At 42.4% G+C, this 23,501-nt stretch overlaps 1 protein-coding gene across 1 annotated transcript in view; it reads right to left on the bottom strand.

The window, feature by feature from the left end:
- Positions 1 to 996: 996 nt before the first annotated feature.
- Positions 997 to 23,501, bottom strand: part of DNAH9 (dynein axonemal heavy chain 9) — a 213,611-nt gene continuing 191,106 nt past the window's right edge. The window contains exons 64-69 of the mRNA XM_062592116.1: positions 21,327 to 21,518; positions 20,636 to 20,827; positions 19,684 to 19,854; positions 16,955 to 17,137; positions 7,749 to 8,138; positions 997 to 1,246 (exon numbers count right to left, since the gene is read on the bottom strand). Of these exons, the coding sequence (XP_062448100.1) occupies positions 1,019 to 1,246; positions 7,749 to 8,138; positions 16,955 to 17,137; positions 19,684 to 19,854; positions 20,636 to 20,827; positions 21,327 to 21,518 (1,356 nt within the window). The 3' untranslated portion in view covers positions 997 to 1,018. The remainder of the gene's footprint in view (positions 1,247 to 7,748; positions 8,139 to 16,954; positions 17,138 to 19,683; positions 19,855 to 20,635; positions 20,828 to 21,326; positions 21,519 to 23,501) is intronic.

Genomic DNA, 23,501 nt, shown 5'->3' with positions numbered 1-23,501 from the left:
TGGGAAGATATACGTATTGGATGAGGAAAAGAAACTGCAAATATTAAAAAGAGGAAGGGTCTTGCACATGAAATACTGCAGGCCATACAAGGCGCTGAGTAGAGCTCCATTTCCCCATGCAACCTTAACACTTGTATTTCTTAACTCCCAAATTCTCAGCTTTTTCAGTGCAAAACAATACTCTGTATCTCGTTCATTAAGGTAATGCACAACCTAGTTATTCCCATCTGTGCTTTCCGTTCTAAGAGCACATCAGTTCTCACTCACTCTACTCATGATTATACATGCAGTTATCCAAATGCTTGCATTTGTCTCACTTTACACTGCACGTACTTGTCATACAGTGAATAAATGTGCGATATTGGCCTGCAGGCAGTTTTCGGACACTAGTCCAAGAATAAAGATTTTTATTAGTAAATTTCTATTATGAAATATGAAATATGAAATATTCATCTTAAATAACTCCTGTGCTATATTTTTACTTTTGATTACTCTAAGAACATTGAATATTAACACTATTTTGAATGGTTCTAAAATTTAGAGGGATATTAGAGCAAGAAATACTTTATATCCACAACAACTGTTGGAACTGCTCCCCAATTTTTGACATTATTCATATGACGAAGAAACAGTCATTTAAAGAAAAAAGAAAAACAAGTTCTAAAGAATTTCACAAGTCCCTGAAATATCTATTGATTTCAGAGAAGTCCATGGACTTTATAACTACTTTTGAATTACTAAAGAGAAGTAAACATTAAATTCAGATCTGAACTTAGCACTATCTGGATTTGGAAGATAGTTCTGGATTTTGAAGTGCTTCAGCATAGCAATGTAGCAACGAGAGGACACTCATTTACAAACATTTACATTTACAAACTTTTAGGTTATATTTACCTGGGTTTGTAAGTGCCCAGTACTAAGAGCAACAGAGGTTTGGTTCAATTTCAGAATAATATATATGTTTCTAGTATTATGAGTAAGACATTGTTAGGGATTTCCTACTCCTCTACTAGTGAGCCTAGATCTGTAGCAACAATGCCACACCAGCAAGCACCCACTTAGAAGGATTTTCTTTAGTTTTAAGGTTAAAAGTCCACACAAACGTTGGCCCTCTTTGACGTGTTTTGTAGACAGGACATGGGTACATAATACGGTTATCTTGCTTGTCAGCAGGAATGGCTTTGATGAAAATGACAGGCATGGCTGGAGTTAGTTCCTTGAGCCTTGCATCTGTGATTATCCCAGTCTACAGAGGAAAGAAAAAGAGCTCTTAGTTAGATTTCCAAGATCCCCATCAACTAACTGTACTCTGATAAACATGGTTATCTGTAATGTTTCTGAAAGTTGATCTTGCTGGCAGGTGAGTCTTTCTGAAGTAAGGAAGGCCTGGATCAAACACCTATCCTGTTTCATCAGAAGCCTCTCTCAGGTGTAGCTTATTACAAGGGGAAGACTGACAACTGCTGCCATCAGGTGCTCAAACCCCCAAGTACCTGAGCAGGACTTTGCTGAGGAATGATGCTCCTGACTAGGTGCAGCCAGATGATTCTCATCTGTCTCTAACTCACAGCTTTGTCTAAGCAGAAACACCTGGAGGGAATCTGCTTGTGCTAGGACCAAATGTAGACTCCAGAACAGGGTTCAGGCTGGAGAGCAAAACTCACTTAAGAAGAGGCTAAAAAGCACCAAGTGTTCCATGACACCTCCAAAATAAGAGCATGACATGGGATGCTTGCCTGTGCACTGAGCACAGGAAACATGTTCAGAGACTCCAAGACGTACCACTGGCTTGTTTCCACTCACATCACCAAGAAAGATACAGAAGGACTGTTACTGAGGGAATATTATCTTAAATTAACAAGCCTACACTATCCTTTTCAAAGCAATGCTTTCACTCAGCAGGCTGTCTGACGTAGGAGAGGGATAGTATGCTGTTAGGGCATGAAATCAGCTGGCTTGTTTCTCCAACGTTCATCTCTCGGGCAGCTTCTGTTTCTTTTTCTGACAATAAAATGCCCTCCATATCAATCAACTTCCAGGAAAGCCTGCAAAATTGCTTAATGGAGGCTGCAGAGAGCAAATGAAAACAAATAGAGAAAAGGAAATAAAAATTCTCTGTGCTAAAGAAACTGCCTCTTATTGCAGTTTAGTTTCACATATCATTATTATCTCAAAAGCTCCTAGATTAGAGCTGTGGGATAAGTTTCAACCTCTCTAATAGTTTATTCAGTTCTGGAAATGAGTGAAGAAATACAACCCCTCTTGCAACACACCTCCACTTAATTGTACTAACACCATCTATTATACTAAGCTAAGACTCAATTCTGATTTAGGATTTTGTATTTCTAACATGGTGAACAAAAATTAAATAATTCTTATATCACCTCGTAAAGGAGCTATTTATCAAGCGTTATTATGTGTTATTTTTAAATCCATACTTTTAATTTCTGAAGATGAATTTCGATCTGTTCTCTTGTTTATTGATGACAATTCTTCAAACCAAATTTCCAGGATATATTCTACCTATTTCTAGGTTAATAAAGTCTGAAATCTTCCTGAGATACTTTATAGAACATATAACTGTGATATGTCTGGGCTGAGTTTCATTTGCATTTTTTCTCTCTTTCACAGTCAGAAACTAAGTCTACTCTTAAAGAAATTTACCCTAACTCCTGGCACAGCACACCTGGTACAAAGACATTTTTTTGACCTCAGAGAGCTCCAGATCTTAGATCCTAAAGGAGAAGTCTTCACTTCTGTTTGTCTTGACTTCTCAAAAGTCAATTTGAACAGTGGACATGCACAGAATCACAGAATGTGTAAGGCTGGAAGGGACCTCTGGAGATCATCTAGTCCAACCTCCCTGCTCAAGTATGTTAGACAGGGTGCACCCAGGTGGGCTTTGAATATCTCCAGAGAAGGAGACTCCACAACCTCTCTGGGCAACCTGCTCCAGTGCTCTGTCACTCTCACAGTGAAGAAATTCCTCCTCACGGTCAGGTGGAACTTCCTGTGCTTCAATTTCTGCCCATTGCCTCTTGTCCTGTCACACGGGACAAACAACTGAAAAGAGTTTGTCCCCACCCCCTTGACACCCTCCCTTCAGGTACTTGTACACATTGATAAGATCCCCCCTCAGTCTTCTCTTCCCCAGGCTGAAGAGGCCCGGCTCTCACAGCTGTTCCTCATAGGGCAGGTGCTCCAGCCCTCTGATCATCCTTGTAGCCCTATGCTGGACTCTCTCCAGTAGCTCCATGTCTCTCTTGTCCTGGGGAGCCCAGAACTGGATGCAGTACTCAAGATGAGGCCTCACTAGGGCTGAGTAGAGGGGCAGGATCACTCCTCACGACCTTCTGGCAACACTCTTCCTAATGCACCCAGGATGCCATTGGCCTTCTTGGCCACAAGGGCACATTGCTGGCTCATAGTCGACTTGCTGTCCACCAGCACTCCCAGGTCAATGCACTGCCAAATATCAATGGGCCCAGGGAAAAGGACACAAAGCAGTTGCCACAAGCCATGGATGCTGATGGTTGGGCCCAAATATATATGCAGTGAGACAATGTCCTCTCCTGCTCAACTGTATCTTCATGTTTTACTAGCACAGGCACATTTGCACTACAGCTAATTTAAGAATAGTTGGCTTAAAGACCTGTCCATATTGGTTGCCTTTCAAACATAGTCACTTCTGTTTGTAGGGAAGGAGTGCTTATACTGACAGCTGCAGTTGTAGAGCTGAGTAGCAGGGTAGTCAGCAAGAATATCACTCCAAGAAGGTCCAGAGATTGTGGTGTTGGTGGCTTCGGGTGGACATAGGGAAGTGGACAAAGAACCATCCCTGTTGTACACACTGAAGGTGATCTAATGATGTGCTGCCCAGCAAAACCAAATGAGAGACAAATTTTTTATCACTGATTGGACAGAAAATTGAGATACACATGGAAAAAGGATTGCGAAGTTGTCTTTTTTCCAGAATAGCCATAAACAAGAGAGTAGCTGTTCACAATGTAGTTCACAACTGTCCCCTCTATGGTTGCCTTGTAAGTTTATCACTGGAGACCCCAGCTTCAACCACATGCTGTTGTGGTTCTTACAGTTCACAAATACAAGGGCATTATTGACAGCTAACATCTGGTAGAACAGGCTTCACATGATGTCCAGGTTCATCACTCTGGGAAAAGTTTCAAGCTCTGATGCGTAAGCTGATGTACCAGTGCCTGTGCACAAGATGATGCAAGCTGTGATGTTCTAGTGATTGTAGCATCATAATTGTGGAATCCAGAGGTACCAGGGCTGGATTCCACACTGATGCCATTTTCACCTGCCTCAGCTTCTGGGAAGTGTCTCAGATAAAAATGAGCAGTGTGGGACTGTTCTCAAGGAAATTGAGCTATCTGAACCACCAAAATATATGCCAGCTGTGACTGTTCCTCACCACACAGATCTGTCCCTTGTTAACCCCTCTGCTGATTTAAGATGAGTTCTTTCCATACGACTAGCTTTAAAAAGTTCACAGAAGCTTTAGCTGATGTGGAGTGAAGGAGATAGGATATTCTCAGTGTTGAACTCTTGCTCAGCATGATGTGCACTGACTGTGCATCTCCTCTAAGGACAAGGGAATGTGTCATCTACAACCAGCAAAGCTCAGTGAAGCACGTTACTACTAAAAGACCTCTCCATTTGTCCTATCATGCTCCAGTATCCTTGGTAAGTAGCAGGGCATGTACCTGGGACTAATCTCTCCATTGTTGAGAGTGAGAAACTCAGTAATCAGTCAGTAATCTCCCATGGCTTGAGCTAAAATGTCTCATAGTGTCACCAAGCAAACTGTCTTTAGCTGAGCCCTCCTGACTTTAATGGCGTTACAGCAACAGATCATTTGGACCCAAAATAACCTGCTTGATTTCATTTGGTTTAATAGCTGCCTGCTGTTTTGTAATGAAGATTTTATAAATTTAAGATACCCAAGGGCAAACATAAATGTTTAAATAAATAGAAAAATGTGAGTAGGAGAATATGGAGGGATTTTTCCCTTTTCTAAAGGCACAATCTGAAAGTGAAATATTCTTTTAAAAGTAGAAGTCCTCCCCAGAGTACTATGTCTAAACATGACCTGCCATTCTTATCAGAGGATTAATTTTGAATGAATATATAACACAAAAGAACTGTGCAGCTGTTTTAATAATTCTGCATCCATTTATGTATATGGGTGCACACTAGATTACAGGTAAAATAAATAGTTCCACTGGGTAGAATTGATACTTCAGTGTGAACAACAACATACACAAATATTCTTTTTCTTTCTGAAATAAGCTGAATCACGATACCCAGAGATTATGAATGGTTTTATAAATGTTATTTTTCAGCATCTTTCAATCACAGAGAAAACATAACCAGAAAAACACACTTACTAAAGTCTAGATGGTCCTTGAAGACAAAACTTATTGCTGAATACAATCACCTATAATAAAATATCAGAACGAGGTAAAGAAGCTACATGTTCCCCAAAAGATTTCTGGTTTAGCACCACTGAACTTCTTACTCTTCATGTCCATTATCACTTAGGGAAAGGTAAAGGCCAGGCAGAACTCAGCCGTTTTGACCAGCATGTTTTCTAATCTTTATGTGATGGCAAGAGAAAGCATACCAGCAACCACTGGAATTTGTTTTTAATAGAGCATTTAATACGTACAATTACAACCTCCTCCAAATGCTCCCTATTCTGCCATGTCCAGCTGATCTGCATAAGCCTAAAATGTCAGTTCTTGAGGGTGTCAAAAATCTAGTGCTCCCTGTAGCAAGGGTTTATGGTCTCTAACAGCTATAAGGGTTTTCTATTGACCCATCCCACAAATTGTAGATAGGGCCCCTCATCTGCTTACTGAGAACAGTGTGTGGCAGGTGAGACAGCCACAGCAAAGAAATAGAAAAGAGAACAGGCAGGGAACTGTAGGAGCAGGACTTGGGAAGTGGACTGGGTTGGTCTCTGTTCCACTACTGTGATTTCTGTTATCAGTAAAGTCTAACACAGCAAGGCAGGAGATTTGACTTGATGCACACTTGAAACCTTTATCACTACCTTCTGACAGAAACTCCACCAGTGTTCCTGACTGTCCATGGCTTTTCAGGCCCAGTGTGCACATCAACCCATTCTCAGAGAGAAAAGCACCTGGAACTTTGACCTTTCTAAGGATTTGTGATAACATCTGCTGGATGCCATCAATCCAGGAGTTCTGAGTGACTGCAGTTCTAAGCACAATGACTGCATTTAGAGCTTTTCCTAATTTCCTATCCTTCGTGACAAACAATTTTAGAGAGGGAGATGAAAAATAGGTGGAAGATTTTAGATTTGAATTGCAAGGTCAGGATGGGCTACAGTATATAATAGACATGGCTTCTCTACACAACATCCTACCACAAAGCTGCATAAGAGATAAAGGAGAATCTTCAAGGTTAAGACTAGGAACACTCAAAAGAGTTGCCCCTGAAATAAAAGCTTCTTCCTCTGAGAGCATAAACTTGACACAGGTAAGTTCTGGGTGACTCACTTTGATCAGCCTTCACTCTCTCACAGATCACTGGCAGCAGAAGTATAGCACTGGCTGCTCAGAGGAAAATATGCATGAATATCTGTCATTTAATTCTTGCACGCAACACAAATTGGAATTTGTGGTACAACAGTCCAGGCACCTCAGGGACCAAGTCTGGTGGGAATTTGTCAGCCTAATAGTTCTCACTCTGTAAACTGAACTCCTCACTGCTGACAATTGTCAGTAGGAATGACAGGGACAACTGTGCTCCTACGGGATGCTGCTCCACGGGGTGCACTGCAAAAAGAGTGCTGCTGGCTATGTGGTCATGGCATACCAAGTGTGCATGCTTTTCTTCAGGTGCCTGCTCAGTGGGTATGGTTCCCACCTTGGCTTCCCTGAGGCTGGATGTGCTACAGCTGAAAGGCATTTAGCTACATCCAGAAAAAGAACAAGAAGATCTAAGGTTACTCTCACTGTCTGAGTGTTTGTTCGTGGTCTACATTGCCCCCTATGCTTGTCCATCAGACTTAACCACACAGTTAGACCTCTGTGCAATTTTTACGTGCCACATAAGAGGTGTGGCTGAAGGGCATAATCCATTTTTAGTCACAGGTCATATCTATGAGGATGCTATTCTGTTCAGTTCTGTGACCACCTAATAGTGGAGGGAGGAACAGTGGTTCAGATTTAGCACATACCACTACATGGGATGGCATTCAGCTCTGGAGACATGAAGATGTAAGAAATCAGCGTGCACTCCTTCCTTTCCACTATTGCTAACCAGGCAATGGAGTAATGAACACTCTAACAGTCTGAGGTGCAGGGGTGAAGGGACAGTACAGTCTTGAAAAGAACCCAATTTTTTGTCGGTGTAATAATATCATGAGTGCTGACCTCTCTTTAGTCAATATACACTGAAATTGAGATCCACCTTACACAAACTAGATGTCTCAGTCCAAGCTGGCCCCTCCAAACTCTCTTAATAGCTGAAGCAGTGAAAGCTACTCTCTACGGCTGATTCATCCGATTATCTAGGATACTTACCTTGCGCTGTTGAGGAGATGCCCAGTTCTTTCCAATCTCTAAGAAGTAGCTCAAATGATTAGTTTAGACTAGTTCCTGTTGGGACTGATAAGTTTCCCACAGCACAGTGGTAACCAATAATGGCACAACTTCCACAGCTTTCTCTTAACACAACAGCCTTGGCAAGCTTACCTGTGCATCCCAGCGTGCACCTTCCATGAACAAACCGTGGATATAAGCCCCTTCCCGAGGAGGACTGGCAAAATCTTCCCGGTTCTTCTTTGTCACATCACACTGCAGGGTCATCTTGTCCAAAGGCCACTCATTCTTTCGGGCTGTGGACTGCATGATGGCTGTCAGGAAAGACTGGGGATTGAAGAACCCAGCAAGCCACACTGCAGAGGGCAAGGAGAAATCTCCTGTCCAGGTGTCTAGCTCCTTGATGCGACTAAGGAGGTCAGCAAACCATCCACCCAGGCTAGCCATGGAAGGGTACGCCTTCTTTATCCAGGACTCAGGCACTGTGTCCAAGAAGAGGGCATTTTGTAAGCTCTCCATATCACTTGTCATGGTCAGTTCTCCCTGAGAGAGAAAGGAGACAATTAGCAGCAGAACATGAAAATGTTCTTCTATCAGAGGCAAAAATGGTGACTGTTTTACACTGAGCAGAGCTTGCTTCACCTGAGCTAGGAAGTATGGAAGAACATGGAACCCTACACAATCTTTGTGAATTTCTTCATGAGCTTTGGGTTTTTATGAACTCTTCCTACTGCAACTCCATATTCCTCCCTAATGTAAAGATACTACTTGGAGAAAAAACTATGCAACAGAATGATGCACAGAATAGCTATCCTTTAGTTGCCCCAGAGTTGTTTCTGTTTTCTCTCACTGAATGAAGCTCTTCAAAGGGCAGATTTCTGGAAGTGCACAACCTTTCCCATCAGTGCTGCCAGGGCAGGATCCTGGAGTCTCTGATAATTCTACTCCAAAAGTGTCCAAACATCTGCTGCATCAGGTCCTGTCCCCCTCCTTTGATCTAGTTCTTCTCAACCCCCTCCTCCTTTATTACTTTGCACTGCAAGTGCTTTTGACTTAATATGTTGTCCCCAAATCTAATCACAGATTCTTTCACAGAAGGGAAACACACAACAAATTAAGATAAGATTCTGCCAGGTAAAATATAGAGAGAGGCTCAGGATTTTTTTAATTGAGCAAGTAACTATTTTTAAAGCTTTCAAAACCCATATCAGGTTGGCTCAGAGAGTATATAAACTAGAACAACACTGCACAGCAATACTGCATCCCTCTTGAACTTTTGGAACACTTCAGCAGGCCAGCAGTGCTTTCTATACTACAATAAAGAAATTCTGTTGAGAGCATATAGGTTAGGATTAGAGTGGCAGACCAACACTGGTGACTTTGCAGTGAGTGTGTGCTACAGAACACAGGGTCAGGAAGAAGAAGAAGATGTTGCCTTCTTCAGACAACCAGAAGAAGCCTCACGTTTGTAGGTCTTGGTCCTCATGGGGACCTTTAACTACCCTGATAGCTGTTGAGCGGACAGCACAGCAGGTCACACACAGTCCGGGAATTTCTAGACTGCACTGATGATAACCTGCTGACATGGGTCATCAAGGAGACAACGACAGGAGGTGCTCTACTGCACCAGGAGGACAAACACATAGAAGGAAGGCCTGGTCAGGCAAGTGAAGGTGGTCAGCAGCCTTGGCTGCAGTGACCAGGAGGTGGTGGATTTCAGGATCCTGCCTAGAGGGAACAAGGCAAATAGGAGGCTTGCAACCATGGATTTGAGGAGAGCCGCCTTTGGTCTGTTCAGGGATCTGTTTGGAAGAATGTCATAGGAGAACGTCCTGGAGACAAGAGAGGGTCCAGGAGCACTGGGTGATTTCCAAAGATCAGCTGCTGCGTGCTCAAGAACGGTCCATCCTGACGTGCAGGAAGTCAAGCAGTGCTGTCAGGAAGCCTGCACAGATGAACAAGGAACTCCTGGCTCAACTCAAGTATGAGAAGAAGCATACAAGAGGTGGACACAAGGTCAGGCGACCTGGGAGGATCCAGAGACAGTGTCCAAGCATGCAGGGATGTTGTGAGGAAAGCCAAAGTCCATCTGGAGTTGAATCTGGGAGGGGGACATGAAGGTCAACAGGAAAGGCTTCTACAATTATATATCAGCAGCAAAGTGAAGACTAGGGGAAATGTAGGCCTACTGCTGAATGGAGAAGGAGACATGGTAACAAAGGCATGGAAAAGGCAAAAGCATTCAATGCCTTCTTGAGTACAGGCTACGAGAGTTGCTAGTGAGGTGGACTGAAAAATGGCTGAAATGCCAGCCTCAAAGGGTTGTGATCAGCAGCATGAAGTTCAGCTGGAGACCAATCACTAGTGGAGTTGCCCAGGGGTCAAAATGACTGTTTAACATTTTCATAAATGATCTGGACGTACCCACAGTAAGTGTGTAGATGACACAAGATTGGGAGGAGTGTTTATGGACCACATGGTTGTGGCCTTTCACACTTAGTTTGACAAGCTGGAAAAGGGGGCTGAAAGGAATGTTGTGAAGTCACAACTGTCAGTCCTGAATAACTCCGTGCAACTGTACAAGCTGGAGGTCATCCATCTGGAAACCGTTTTGTAGAAAAGGACCTGGTAGTCCTGGTGGACAACAAGCAGATCATGAGCCAGCAATGCGCCCTTGTGGCAAAGAGGGCAAACAGCATCTTGGGCTATATTAGGAAGAACCTTGCCTACAGGTCAAGGGAGGTGATCCTTCCCCTCTGTTCAGCACTGGTGAGACTACATCTAGAGTCCCACGTCCAGTTCTGGGATCCTGTGTATAAGAGAGGCACGGACCTGCTGCAGCATGTCCACCAAAGGGCCACAAAGATTATTAAGGGATTGAAGCATCTGTCAAAACAGGAGGGGTTGAAAGGGCTTGTATTGTTTAGCCTGAAAAAAAGAAGGGGTCAGGGGGATCTTATTAATGTGTTAAAATACTGGGGGAAGAGGGAATAAAGAAGATGGAGCTAAGGTCTTCTCAATGGTGTCCACTGACAGGACAAGAGAAAATGGGCACAAATTGAAATACAGGAAATTCCATTTATACATAAGAAAAAAAAAAACATTTTTACTGTGAGGTTGATTGAACACTGGAAGAGGTTGCCCAGAGTGGTTGTGGAGTCTTATCCTTGGAGATATTCAATATACATCCGCACATGGTCCTGGGCAACCTGCTCTCATTGAGCCTGGTTTGAGCAGGGTATTGGAGTAGGTGATTTCCAGAGGTGCCTTCAACTTCAACCATTCTGTGATTCTGTGACACTCAAGCTAATCAGACTACAAAGACAAAAAACTGCAAAGGCAGGCAAGCTTCTACAGGTTTGTAATACCCTTCATAATTTGAGCTTTTGCATGCTCCTTGCTGAGGTAGTGAGTACAAAACATAGAAGTTAGGAGCCCCATAGTTAACAATGATTACTGGTTTCCATTATCAGTACTTACTTTTAGCCCCTTATCGTTTTGCCAGCATTCATTTGACTTACAATTTCTCTTTGCCTCAGGCTGAATGTTTTTGGAAAGATTAACCAAAATTAGTTGAGCCGTTACCGAGAACAAGAGCAGGAGAAGTGGGTCAGTCTCTTCTTAAAAAAATCCAACTGTTCTTTCATGGGACTTCAGTGCCTCCTGCCATGGGGTCAGCAGAGGTGCCCTTTACTGGGCCCATGAAAATCTATCAGGCTTTAGCAGAAGTCGAAATCCTCTTAAAGCAACCTCTGACACGTGTTTAGCAAAGCTGTCAGAGTCCAGCAGTTGACGATCTTTGTGTTCTCTTTCCACACTGACCGTGCCCCATCCCTGCAGAGCTCTGACTGTCAGATTGCACTGTCAGGCAGCAGTATGATAAGCACACAGAGTCATCCAAACACTGGAAGAGCAGTAACAAGGGCCCTTGGCCCACAGTGTTTCTGACACGCACAAGTGAAACCAGGTTCTGTGCTGAGTGGTCAGGACTCAGGGCAAACAGCACAATTGCAAGCACTTTCTCAAAGCAAGCATGCTGGAAGATACTAGAGAAACCTGAGTGTGGGAGCTAACTTTGCATTAGAACACAAACATTCTGAGCTAAAAACACTGCAAATGCAACACTCAGAGCTGCTGAATGACAGCTTAAATACAAGGCTTGAATACAAATCTATCTCAGGTATTGTGTCTTATCAAAGAGAGGAAGGGAATCACTTGAATTAAGATATTGGAAATGTCCACTCCAGTGCTTCTGGCTGTTCAGCACTAGACTTGCAACCCTCATTACTACTTCTTCTTTTTTTCTTTTTTTTTTCTTTTTGCCTGTAAAAAAGGTTTCTAAATATCCATTATAAAATGTACTTTATTTAGCAAAAAGCAAGGGCAGTATTCCAAGGGACTCTGTCTTCCCAGAACCCAACCATTCCAATTGGAGGTGAGAGCACTTCCATACAACTGCTGTTCTTGGCAGCCACATCGCAGTCCCACGATCTCCCTTTAGAACTGTCATCCTATATCTGTGGCTTCCCATGAAAAAATCCATTCCGAACAAAATGCTTATCTCTCAACAGGATGGATGGGTTTTTTAAAAACCTTTGCTTCAAAAGTGAGTTGTTACAAGTAATAAGCATTTAAAGGCAGCAAGCACCTGATCCTGCTAAGTTTCCCCATGGAGAACAAACTTCTGATGGGTAGAGGAATGAAGGTCTTTGTTTTAACACCCTAGAAGCTGAAACTGATGAACCATATTAAATAAAGGGGTTGCTAAAAGCCAGGCTATTTGCTATTAATTCTAAACTAAGAGGAACAAACATAATTTCCTTTCAAACTATACACTAGTTTCCTTGGTTTCATAAAGCATTCAGACATACTTCATAGCTCTGTCATTACACATAAGTAGAGACGAGGTAAGTCTCTGCCAATAATTCATGTCATTATTTCTATTCAAAGATTTTAAATTTCTAGGGAATCTCAAAATGACTGGTTACCTGGTAAGAGACCTTTAAAATGCTGGGTAATTCCAAGCACAAGGGTCAAGTATAAATGAAAAATCTCATTTTGATATTTGTCCTGTAGTGACAAAGGAATACAAAGGCAATGCATACCCTTTTAATTTCGCCTTACACTCTTGAATCGTTTCAGTTTGTCTGTAACATATTTTATGGCAATTCACTAAGCCACAATTAAAACTCACACAACAGAAAACTATGATCAGGTTCAGTCATAGGGGCTGGTAATGACACTCATAACTTTGTGAAAATTATTTGACCCCGTCAGGGGCAGCTATTACGGCTCTGTTATTCAATAACGGTAAAAAAATCCCTCTGAAGTCTCATTTCAGTTCCTTCTGGTCCCTTGTTATATATACCACATGAGTCACCATCTCCAGTCTCAGGAGAGCTTAGAAAGTGTGGACCATGTTCCTTATTTAATAGGCTGGTCTCTGGTTAAAACCACCAGCAAGACTATGCAGACAAAGAAGTCTGATGGACAAAGGACACAACGGAACACTGAGAACCACAGGACTGTCTTACAGGGATAGTCAGAAGTATTTTTCACTTCTGGAAAGGTTTTAAAGCTGGTAAAAGTATTGCAAAATGTGTACAAGCAAAGAGATTAAAATCATAACCTTCATGGTCGTACGTCCGGTCTAGTTTTGCTTTCTGGAAACAAATGAATTAGCAAATGTAATTCTTGGGAAGGCTTAAGAAAAGCAATTTTTAAAGCCTATACCCTCAAGCATACTTGTTGGTATCTCCTATGAGGGTTCAGAACATCCAAAGCAGCAATCTTGTATAGTTGCCCAAACACAGTTATGCATGCATTTGCATTTCATATGTTGAATATTAAAGTGTATCTGGAATGATTCAAGTTACACTTTTTTTTTGCAAAATGCTAGGAATAATTTTCATTAAAGACACCTTTGAAGGAAATCCTGATCAGCCTGCAGACATTCCCACAAGTTGAACAGATTATTGTCACAGATTGTTTTCTCAGTTAAGGTTATATTCACTTGAAACAGTGAAATACCCACAAAACATTATGAAATTTGGCCTTACTGTATCCTTTAATAATATTTATTATCCTCATTTTGGAGGCTTATCCTCCACTGAAGTGGTAAAACTGAAAATCTGCTCACAAAATTACACTGGGTACAGCATTAACACGCAAGTGTTTCAGCCCAGCCACTGGTCTCATGGAAGTCATTAAGAACTAAGGGCTTTGAAATGTCAGTTGTTTTTGATGGCTACCAGTCTATTTCCATTTCCCTTTCTCCTAATGGGATGCCTCCTATTTTTGGACCAAACAATTGCCTTCCGTTAGATATACACAATGAATTATTCAAAAATTCAAATTAGTCATGACATTTCCAAATCGCCTTCTTTCAGCAGAGACTCAGTTAACAACATTATGACTTGCTTCCTCTGTGTTTTATTGTCTTCTAAGATCTGTGGCTACTGTTACGTAAACTCTCCTCCTCTGAGTGCTGTCTGTATAGATCCTCAGTCCAGGAGATTAATATGTATTAACGGCTCTCATAGGAGCTGCTCAGGAGGAACAACTAAAGAGTGATTTCTCTCCCAAATCAAGTGTAAGATGTAGCTGTCAAGTCAGGATGGCAGCACTGCCTAAAGACAGAGCCAACTGCAGGGCCAAGCGTCCCTGGCCATTTCAAGATATCCAAGGCATGGGAAGGGCCCATGAAGTGGAGCTGAGTAGCAGAATAGGTCATGCAAGACACACAACTTAGCTCTGCAAGGACCCATATGCAACTTATGCATGCAGGCACAGAACAACTGCCCACTGGTGGTGTCTCAGACCCTTCAAACTTGTCTCCTCAGCATACATGAGGTGAAGAAATGCTAACACAGATAGGTCCTGCCAATCATTTGATCTTTGCGAAACAAGTTTCATGCCCTGTCCCCGTGGTGTCTCTGAATCCTGCCATAGGTACTGAGACTGTTGGGAGAAATCTATACAGTCATTTCCTGCAGGTGCCATCTATGTTTCTCACTTCCCTGTCATGATATGTGATAGGGTCTAGGGAGACTTTGCATCCTCTCTTATTGCCTGATTTCTGTGCAGGATTCCACCTATGTTTTATTTAGGCCCATACTTCCACACATTCTCCCTACCAATATTTAACAGCCTACATTTCTCCATATTAAATCTAATTATTACATATTGTCCCAGTTACAATAATATCGTGTTTGGTACTCCAAGACTGAAACATTAAATTACTTCTTTCTACTTTTCTTGGGAAATAGAATTTTCAATTCCACTGCCTCATGCTAGAAAATAAAGGAAATCTGCTTATAATAACTGACTACATAAATATCAGCCTATTTTAAAACAGATTATTTATACTGTGCCACTACTAAACATATATGATATGTCTGTCTCTTTAATCAAGACAACAAGCATCAGCTATGAATGCAATGCAGAAATGCCTAAGCTAGCACTGATCTAAGCTGCTGACCTTACAACGCACAGCACAAAGCTGCGGGGATTTGGAAGCGGCCTAGTTCTATCCCTGCAGAACTGCAGCTATCTAAAACCCAGAGCCAGCTCCAGCAACTCTGTGTGCACTCTGTAGATACGTCCTTTGAAGATCCCTCTTCAAAGGAGCCCTTAGGAGAGGGCTGGGACCTGTCATTCAGAAGACAGGTCATCCTTTGCTCACCTCTAAGACCTTTCTACCTTACAGGATCAGGACAGAGTATTTCCAGTTCCTTCAAGTATGGTTTTTCTTTGCAAAGTATTTTTGAAAGCTTTTCAGCTGAGAGTTTTAGCTAAGTGGAATGACAGCCTGCCATTCAGGAAATAACAGAACAGGAATTGATGTCTATACTTGCTACCTCTCATCATGGAATTGTCACAGAGCAAATTTAGTGACACAGGGAAGGCATCTGTGGCAGTGTTGAAGCCATGGTTTGCTTTCATGAATTCTGGGCAGCAGTTCTCTGCTACATCTAGGTCTTCCAAAGGATGTACAACACATGGCCATGATGAAGTCTTTATAGATGCTGAGGTTGCTTTGGTGTATGAGGGCTGCCTAGGTAGGTGCTCACTGACCTGGAGTCTGATCTATGCTGGTTTATCCCTTAATGAGCAGTCTAGCAAGAGGTACATCAAGCCTTAAAAGGGTTCAGAGTGGTCTCCCATGACATGCTGCATTTCTCTTCCTCTCTGACTGTAGCCACGAATGAAACTGATGCTGGGAACGAAGCAACTGAGCAGCTTTGCCCCAGGACACAGCCTCCGTGCTACTGCCATCTGTGTCTTGAAGCAGGATAAATGAAATACCTATTTCCTTCTAGGAAGAGTGCTGCTCTAATCCTGCTTTTCCTTGAAAAACTTTGTAGCTAAAGAGAAGTAAGAGCTGACTGGGTTTTATATGCACAGAGCCACAGTCTGTTTCTCAGATTATAGCAGGTTTCCATTTTGTCTGTCATGGGCAAACAACATGCATTTCTAGGTGGCTTGACTGCCCTTCACAAGACTCATGATGAAGGGCTGCTTCCATAGCCTTTGATATCCCCTTGTACCACCATTTGCCTGGGAGGGGACTCGGCAAATGACTTTACCTACCAGCAGATGCAGCCTCCAAGACAGACTCTTCCACACTCTCGTGAACCCAGAAACTGGCATCCTATCTCGTATGTCTTGCTGTCCCCAGAGCCCCTCGGTATTCTCCATAAGCAATGGTCAAAGACAGCCTCACCTGCCTGGAACAGTGTCTAGCTTCTTCTCAGGATGGAAAAGGAACTAGGTGCAGAGCAATCATGGGACTGTATTTCAATAGGTGAAGTCTACTCCTGACCCTCTGCACTAGAAACTGACTTATACGCAGTAGAAAGAGGAGTTTTATCCCTTCCAAAACTCTTGTTTTTCAGTCCTTTTCTGTTATATTTTGCATATTCTTGTACCCTTGACCAATCTTCCCTTTGATTCCTGCTAAACTTTTGCCTTCAATGGCATTTTGTTACAAGTTCCCCTCATTAACCGGGCATTTTGTGAAAAGGTGAGATATTTTGCATAAATTTTGAATAGCTATTTCTCAAATTCTGAGTGTCCCATTGTTGCTGTGCTACAATATCACGTAGACAAAAGTGCCTGATCTCTCTTTGCAAGAGCAGTCATTATTATGTGTATCCTTAAGTCTTGCAGTGCCTGGATTTATGGCCTGGGGACAACATGCTATTTGAAATCCATTGATGAATCCTTCCCCACAAAGTCAAGCTTGTTTTGCAGCAGTGTTGAGTACAGACTGTGATCCTTGTTATTCCCTGAGCACCATTTCATTCATTACATTGAATTACATAGGCACTGCAGTTGCAAGCCTACAATGCACTTACCTTCAACCCCAGATCCAGTTCTTTGAGAGAGCGCTTTATTTCATTGGTGAGGATGTTCATGCGTTCACATTCCTGGAAGGCAACCACAATGTACGGCGTCCTCTCCTCCACCTTTGCCATCAGTTCTGCAATGTTAAACTCATCCATCAGTTTCTCTAACATCTCATCCAGAAGAGCTTTCACCTGTTTGCCAAAGGGAAAAGAGAGAGGGATGTTAGTGAATGACCCAAGGGGTTTTCTCAATTGACAGCTGTCTGAACATGGGAAGAGAACTCCATCTGCCAGTTACTGTCTCCAAAAACAATCAGCGTTTGCTGCACTGGGCATGGCACCTTTCAAAGAGCTTGCCCCATCCTATTAAAATTCAAATGCTTACAGAAGTTAATATCAGATGAGAAGCTTTCAAAATGATAGTTTAAAAATGTCAGCATGACATGCAGCAGCCTCCATTCTTCTTGGGTCTCAAGTTTGCATTCTTACTTCTGCTAAGGTCAGGTTCAATGTAAGAAGACTGATAGGGCTATAAACTCAGCTGGGACACCTCAGCCAGGACAACTGAGCTTATGATCCATTTTTCTTTGCCATATCTATTAAGTGAGGTGACTACATAAAATTTAATTTTAAGATGAATTTGAATTTGAATAGAAAAAAAAACATAATGAAAAGTTATTTTCATGTCTTTATCACAGCTTGGTTTGGAAACAGTCTTAAATCTGTAAATATTAAGCAAGGAAAACTTCAAAGCAACAGGATGTTTCTAATATTTAAAAGTAAACACAACAGAGAAAAACATTTCTGGTTTACAATGGGACGTGGAGCCCTTAATCTTGGCGGCACTAACCTTACTTCTCAGGTACAATGACTTAAGGTAACGATTAGGCAGCTTGGTAGAGAAATCTCTTACATTCTCCTTTTCTTTACCTTTGCACTGAAATATAAGCCAGACTTCTACTTCTTGAGGATTTTTCTGGAATTCATTAAGCAGAATTATAATTCTGAAATACAATGTGCAAAATTTGGAGTACAGGTGTTAATGATAGCTGCCAATCAGTGGTAGAGAGAGTACTGTATAATTTCCTTACTGTGCCCACCAAAATTTGTATTTTGGATTCTGTATGCTGATTTCCTTCCACTGTAGCTGTTCCAAACTCTCCGTGTACATGTATCAGACCTTATGACAATATTTGGTTGTTATTACACCTGAGCTATCTAGCTAAAGTTAAAGCTAGGTTGGAAGAGCTCTTGAGCTACACCTCAAGTGCAGTATAGAAATATCCTATAATTTGAAATCCTCCCTGTAAAACTCTTCTGTTCTGTTTTTTTTTCACGATAATTATGTTTCATTTTCTGTAATGTGGCCTCAGAAAGCTGTGGGAGTAACTGGACTTGTCAGAGCCTGAGGAAAATGACTGTTTCACAGTTTCCCTGCAAGGTCTCTAAAACTGCTCCAACAAAACAGGGGACTGGAAATTCTCAAATGGAGGAGCTAAGAGACAACAATTCAATCATTCTCTTGCAAGGACTGAGAGGAAAAGGCTATGGTCAGTGCCAGTAACAGCTTCAATAATGTGAGAGACCACCACTAGAAAATAATAGGCTATGGGAACATCTCCCAAATCACAACATAACACAGTGGGGAGACACCCAGGTCTCTTCCAGGCAGCTTATCTTCTTACACAGGTCAAGAAGCCCACAAGGACTGTCAGAGTGTGCTCTGTGCTCCTGTGAGAGTCCCCTCATTCAGATATGCCTGCCCTGCAGGAGTTTATAGGGTAGCCATGTCCCACAATTTAACTGCTCGATCACTCATTGATAATTTTGCATCACGGGCCAGACAGTTCAATTGCATTTAAACAGCACAAGGTCTAAGAGGTGTTCACATCTGGTATCTCTGAACATTTCCTTTGTCTTTGCTTCCTCTAGATCATTTCCCTCCCCTTGTATTCCATTATGGGCTGAAAATTGAATACAACCAGCATTTTTGAGTGTCCTTCAGGTGAAGGTAGTAAGCTACCCAGCATCATGATAAGCATGCGCGAAACCACAGCCTTCATATAAGCTTTCCATTAGTCATTTACCTATTGGCAAAGTTCCAGAAACCAAGCTGGGATCTTAAGCTTGCAGAACTCGAAAACTGAATGAGCACTGGCTGGTTTCCAAACCTGTTAGGAATGCTTGGGCTAGATTTTAATGAGCTGTGAGTTTTGAGAGGAAGGGCTGAGATCAGTCTGATACATAAGCATAATGAGTAAGTTCAGCTGGAAATAAGGAATTACAAGGCCCCTGGGGAGCTTGAGGGCTAGGGTTGGACCTAGTGGACTTGGCAGCAGTGGTAAGTGGTGTAGTGAGTTCTGGGTGGCACGTTATGCCTGGCAGATCTGGGAATCTATTGGTATGCCAGTCATGATGTGCATAAGCACTTCTAGCTCAGAGACAGTGAAGGCCACATAAGGTTTATTTGCAATGTCTTCATGGGATGATAATGAAGGCACTGTAGTTCAGGGGGTAATTAAAAGCCACTGTCCTATTAGTGACAATCATCCAATTACATTCCACCATGTTGATGTCCTGCATAATATGAGGCTAGCTGTTCCAGACACTTCGTTTGCACCAGGAAAAGGCAGAACATGTTATAATAAATGGTTGTGAGATAAATCTGAATTAGACAGAATTGCTTACTCATGCAACAGTTATCACAATTTAGCAGCTCCTCCCACTACCACTCTCACCGTTTCTTCCCTGGTCACCCCTCCTCCTTCCCCTATGCTGCTGTCCCGAGGCTGCATCTCCAAGACGATGCGGAAGAGCTTCTCTGAGGTCTGGGTAAGGAATCCAATTTCAGCATTTGGATGGAGGCCATACAGATAAGGAGACTCAGGAGGCAAGGCATCATCTATGTACTGTACCAAAAAATCAGGTATGAGATTAGATACAAAGACCAAGGCACTCTGTTCTCAGAGTACATGATACTAGAATTATCATCCACCCAAGAAAGTTAGCCCAGCTTGATATAACTTTGCTCATGGCTGACACACCAGTAAACTGTCAGGAGAAAGAAATATACAGTTGTTTATAGAAATAAGAATTGCCTCAACTCCTACAGCAAAAAATTGGTAATTGTTAATGTTTGGTTTGGCTACAGATCTCAGGCCTGGTCCTTTTCTAGAAATTATCTGCTGTGCACTTCAGCATCAATATTCTGAAATCTCTTATGGGAATTTTGCTTCCTGCAGTTAGGTTTTATGAACAAAAACAACCTAATATGCATTTCTCTGCTGCTGCATTTGTTTACACAGAACAGATGAGATCAGTAAGTAGATCAACACAATCCTTCAGTGTTTCTCAGTGAAGCTGATGATAAAAGAAGCTTGAAAGGCCCATTTTAGTAAAGAGTATGTGGATGTAATTTTCTATAGAGACCTGCTCAAGTCTCAAGAACCAATACAGTTGTTCTATTCATGCATGAACAGAATGAGCTCATGATGAAGTAGCAAATTACCATTAAATTTGGTTCATACAAGGGAATGCTGAAATAGCTACAGAAAAGGACATAGTGGGAAATAACAGGAGGTGAGTTGAAAACTGCAATACTATCCACTACCTGCTAAAACAGATTATAGGGCAGTTACGGAAGACATTATAGTTACGCTTATAAATAATGCCAGAAAACAAAACACTTACCTGATGATAACCATTATAGTCCATATTTCCTGGGAGGGGGAATCCTGGAGCAAGGAAGAGTTCGCCCTCCAGCATTTCTGGCTTAATAAATTCTTCCAAGTAGGTTTTGCAAAGCCGTCTGTCCCAGTCATCTGTAATGTGACCTCCATACATAATCTCACCAAAGAGGTAACGTAAATCATCATATGGAACCTGAAGAATGAACCAGAAGGCATGAAGGAGTTTGGACAGCCATAGCTCCACCAGTCATCATTGAATTACAGGCTATATAGTACTAAGTACTGATCTGCTCACTGAATGTTTCCATTTCACTATTTCAGTTCTCTAAGTAAACAAACATTAGGTAGTAGTTAAATGCTAGCTAGGGAAAATTGGATTGCAGCATAGATTTTGTGTAGTTTCCCACTGAAATGCAGGCTTATTAAGTTCCATTATACCGAAGACCTCTGTCATACCTGTGAGGTGTTTCATAAAGACCATAGATGCTATTTGGTATGATTTGCAAACTCCTAGAGATACAAGTGGTGCTGAAGTTTTCCCGCCTCACCCCAAAGATATACCAAACTGCAAAGTTACAAAACCAAAGATTCTGAGGAACTGGCCTTTAAGGGAACTTTCCAGAACTTTCAGCACAAGCTGGTTTATCACTGGTAGGTAAAAGCCACAGACAGACTATGTTTGGTTCACATACCTTTGAGTTGGCCTCTAGGTAATTATACAGCACATTAACAGAGATAGTGAGGTCTCCAGTGTTAAAGGGATAGGAGCGGTTCCAGCCTTGGGGGCCAAACTTGCGCCTTTCTGCCACCACAGCATGGAAATAGCAGAGAGCAAACAGGATGCTCTTGAATTCATTCTCCCGGGTGCACATCTCCAGGGTATCCTGAAACACAGATAGAAAGGCAAGGCTGTGTAATTGCACTGTCCCCGTCTCTGGGCCTCTCAGGGCTTTGCAGATATACATCACTTTGGAGGGTGGTGAATTGACTGCCCTATCTGTTCATTTCTGCATAATCTACATATTCTTTAGTTTTCTAGGTCTGTGGGTTGCACTGCAAATTTATCTGCCAATTCTGATGCACAGTTCCCAAATTAAAAGTTTTCCATCTGCGTGGAATTCTTCCCTCTCACAGTGACTTTGCCCAGGAACATATGCTGACAGCCAGGAGGAGAAGGAAACGTGAATCTGTACACACCCTGCATCACACAGTAAGGGCATGGAGAGAAGCACTGACCAAAACATGCACCAGCAATGGGACTGGGGTAGTGGTCCTAGGCAGGGGTCCTGCTGAGGTGAACCGTGCCTGGAAGAATTAAGAATCAGGCCTGTACACTGGACACAAAAGATTTCATCTGGGCAGCATCTTTCTTTGAGTTGCAGAACTGAAGAAGCAGAGTGCTATCCCAGAAATACTACAGTCTGCACAAAGTCAGCCTATGTGCTGCAGCAGCATATTCACTGATAGCACAACCTCTTGGGGCTGGTACCCAGTTAGTATGCTAAGGCAAGAACAGGAGGAACTGTCAAAGATCCAAGGAGGAGAGATCAAACACTTGTGAGGAAAAAAAAAAAAAAAAAATCAGCCCTTCAAAGCTAGCATAGCAACCAGTGCTTCATTTCGCAACTTCCTGGCTACTCTTAAGTCTGAATATCTATAAATGAGTAGGCAGAGTCGTGATGTTGGAGGTAGAGGGGCGGGAATCTGAGTCATTTAATCAATGAAACTGAACAAAGTCAACTTGTCTCCAAAGAACCCCAGATGGTGCTCAGAAACTGCAAGAGATGGTTACAGCAGTAGGGCACAGAATAGGCGCTGAGGCAGTCATGCCTGTTTCCAGTGGTGTGAGGATTACTGTTATGGGAGAACAGAGCAGAAAAAGTAATCAAGAGCTATAGCTATGTGCAAGGTATAAGGCTGAATCACAGCTTTCACAAAGAAAGCTGGTACTTGATTTCTGAGGCTGAAGAAGGAGGAGGCGTAGCCAGCTTTGGCCCTAATTCTGAGATGGCAAGAGGGACACATGGCTGAGCAGCAGATCCCCTGCCCCATGGCTAGAACCACATGATGTGATTGCCCGTGGCCAACAGTACCACTTGGAAGGGAGCATCCACATCTGTAGAGCGGGCTTCCATGCTAGCACCTCAGATCCAGGCATGTACACTGCAAAGAATCTGTCTGAAAGTTCTCCAAGTCTCCCCAGAACTGCGAGATTAACTTTCTGGGAAAGTCTCAGCTGTACTTCCACCTATTTCACTGCAAACCCTCCTTGGGAACCGTATGTGCAGGACACGGTGGCCCTGACTTGTATGGCTGACTGAGCAAGAGCCCAAGCAAGGAGAGTGCAGATATGCCAGCCGATGCAACAAAGGCTACAAAGGGCTCGTGTGACTTCCTTTCATTACTTTCAATTAAGAGAGTCCACTATATTAGACCTCTAATGAGCTGGAAAGTGTAGCACAGCTCAATGTCTTTGCTGAAAAGGGGGGATCTCCATACTGTATAGCATGCAAGACAAGGCAAACAGTGTAAGATGATCAAGAATAATCCAGGCCCTGATTTCCCTTGATCAGACAGGTCTCTAAAATCCCTTTGTTATCAGCAACCTGACTTAGTACCTTATTGAAAGAACAGGTTCAAATATGTGCTGAGCTCATCTTTCATTTCAGAAAAAAAAAAATCCCTGGACTTCAAGGGAGTTTGCCTGAATAAAAACTGAGTGAGAATCCAGCTCAGTCTCATTTGGCCTCTCTATTTAATTGTGCTTTTTTCTTTAGCTACAAAGCAGAACAATATTCCCCACACACAATAACAGGCCTTCTTTGTGACTTTCAGCTGAAAGCTAAATTTGAACATCCAGTCTGTAC

The sequence above is a fragment of the Rhea pennata genome, chromosome 19 (genome assembly GCF_028389875.1).
Source record: "Rhea pennata isolate bPtePen1 chromosome 19, bPtePen1.pri, whole genome shotgun sequence".
Classification (NCBI taxonomy): Eukaryota; Metazoa; Chordata; class Aves; order Rheiformes; family Rheidae; genus Rhea; species Rhea pennata.
This window is presented reverse-complemented; position numbering and strand designations above follow the sequence as displayed.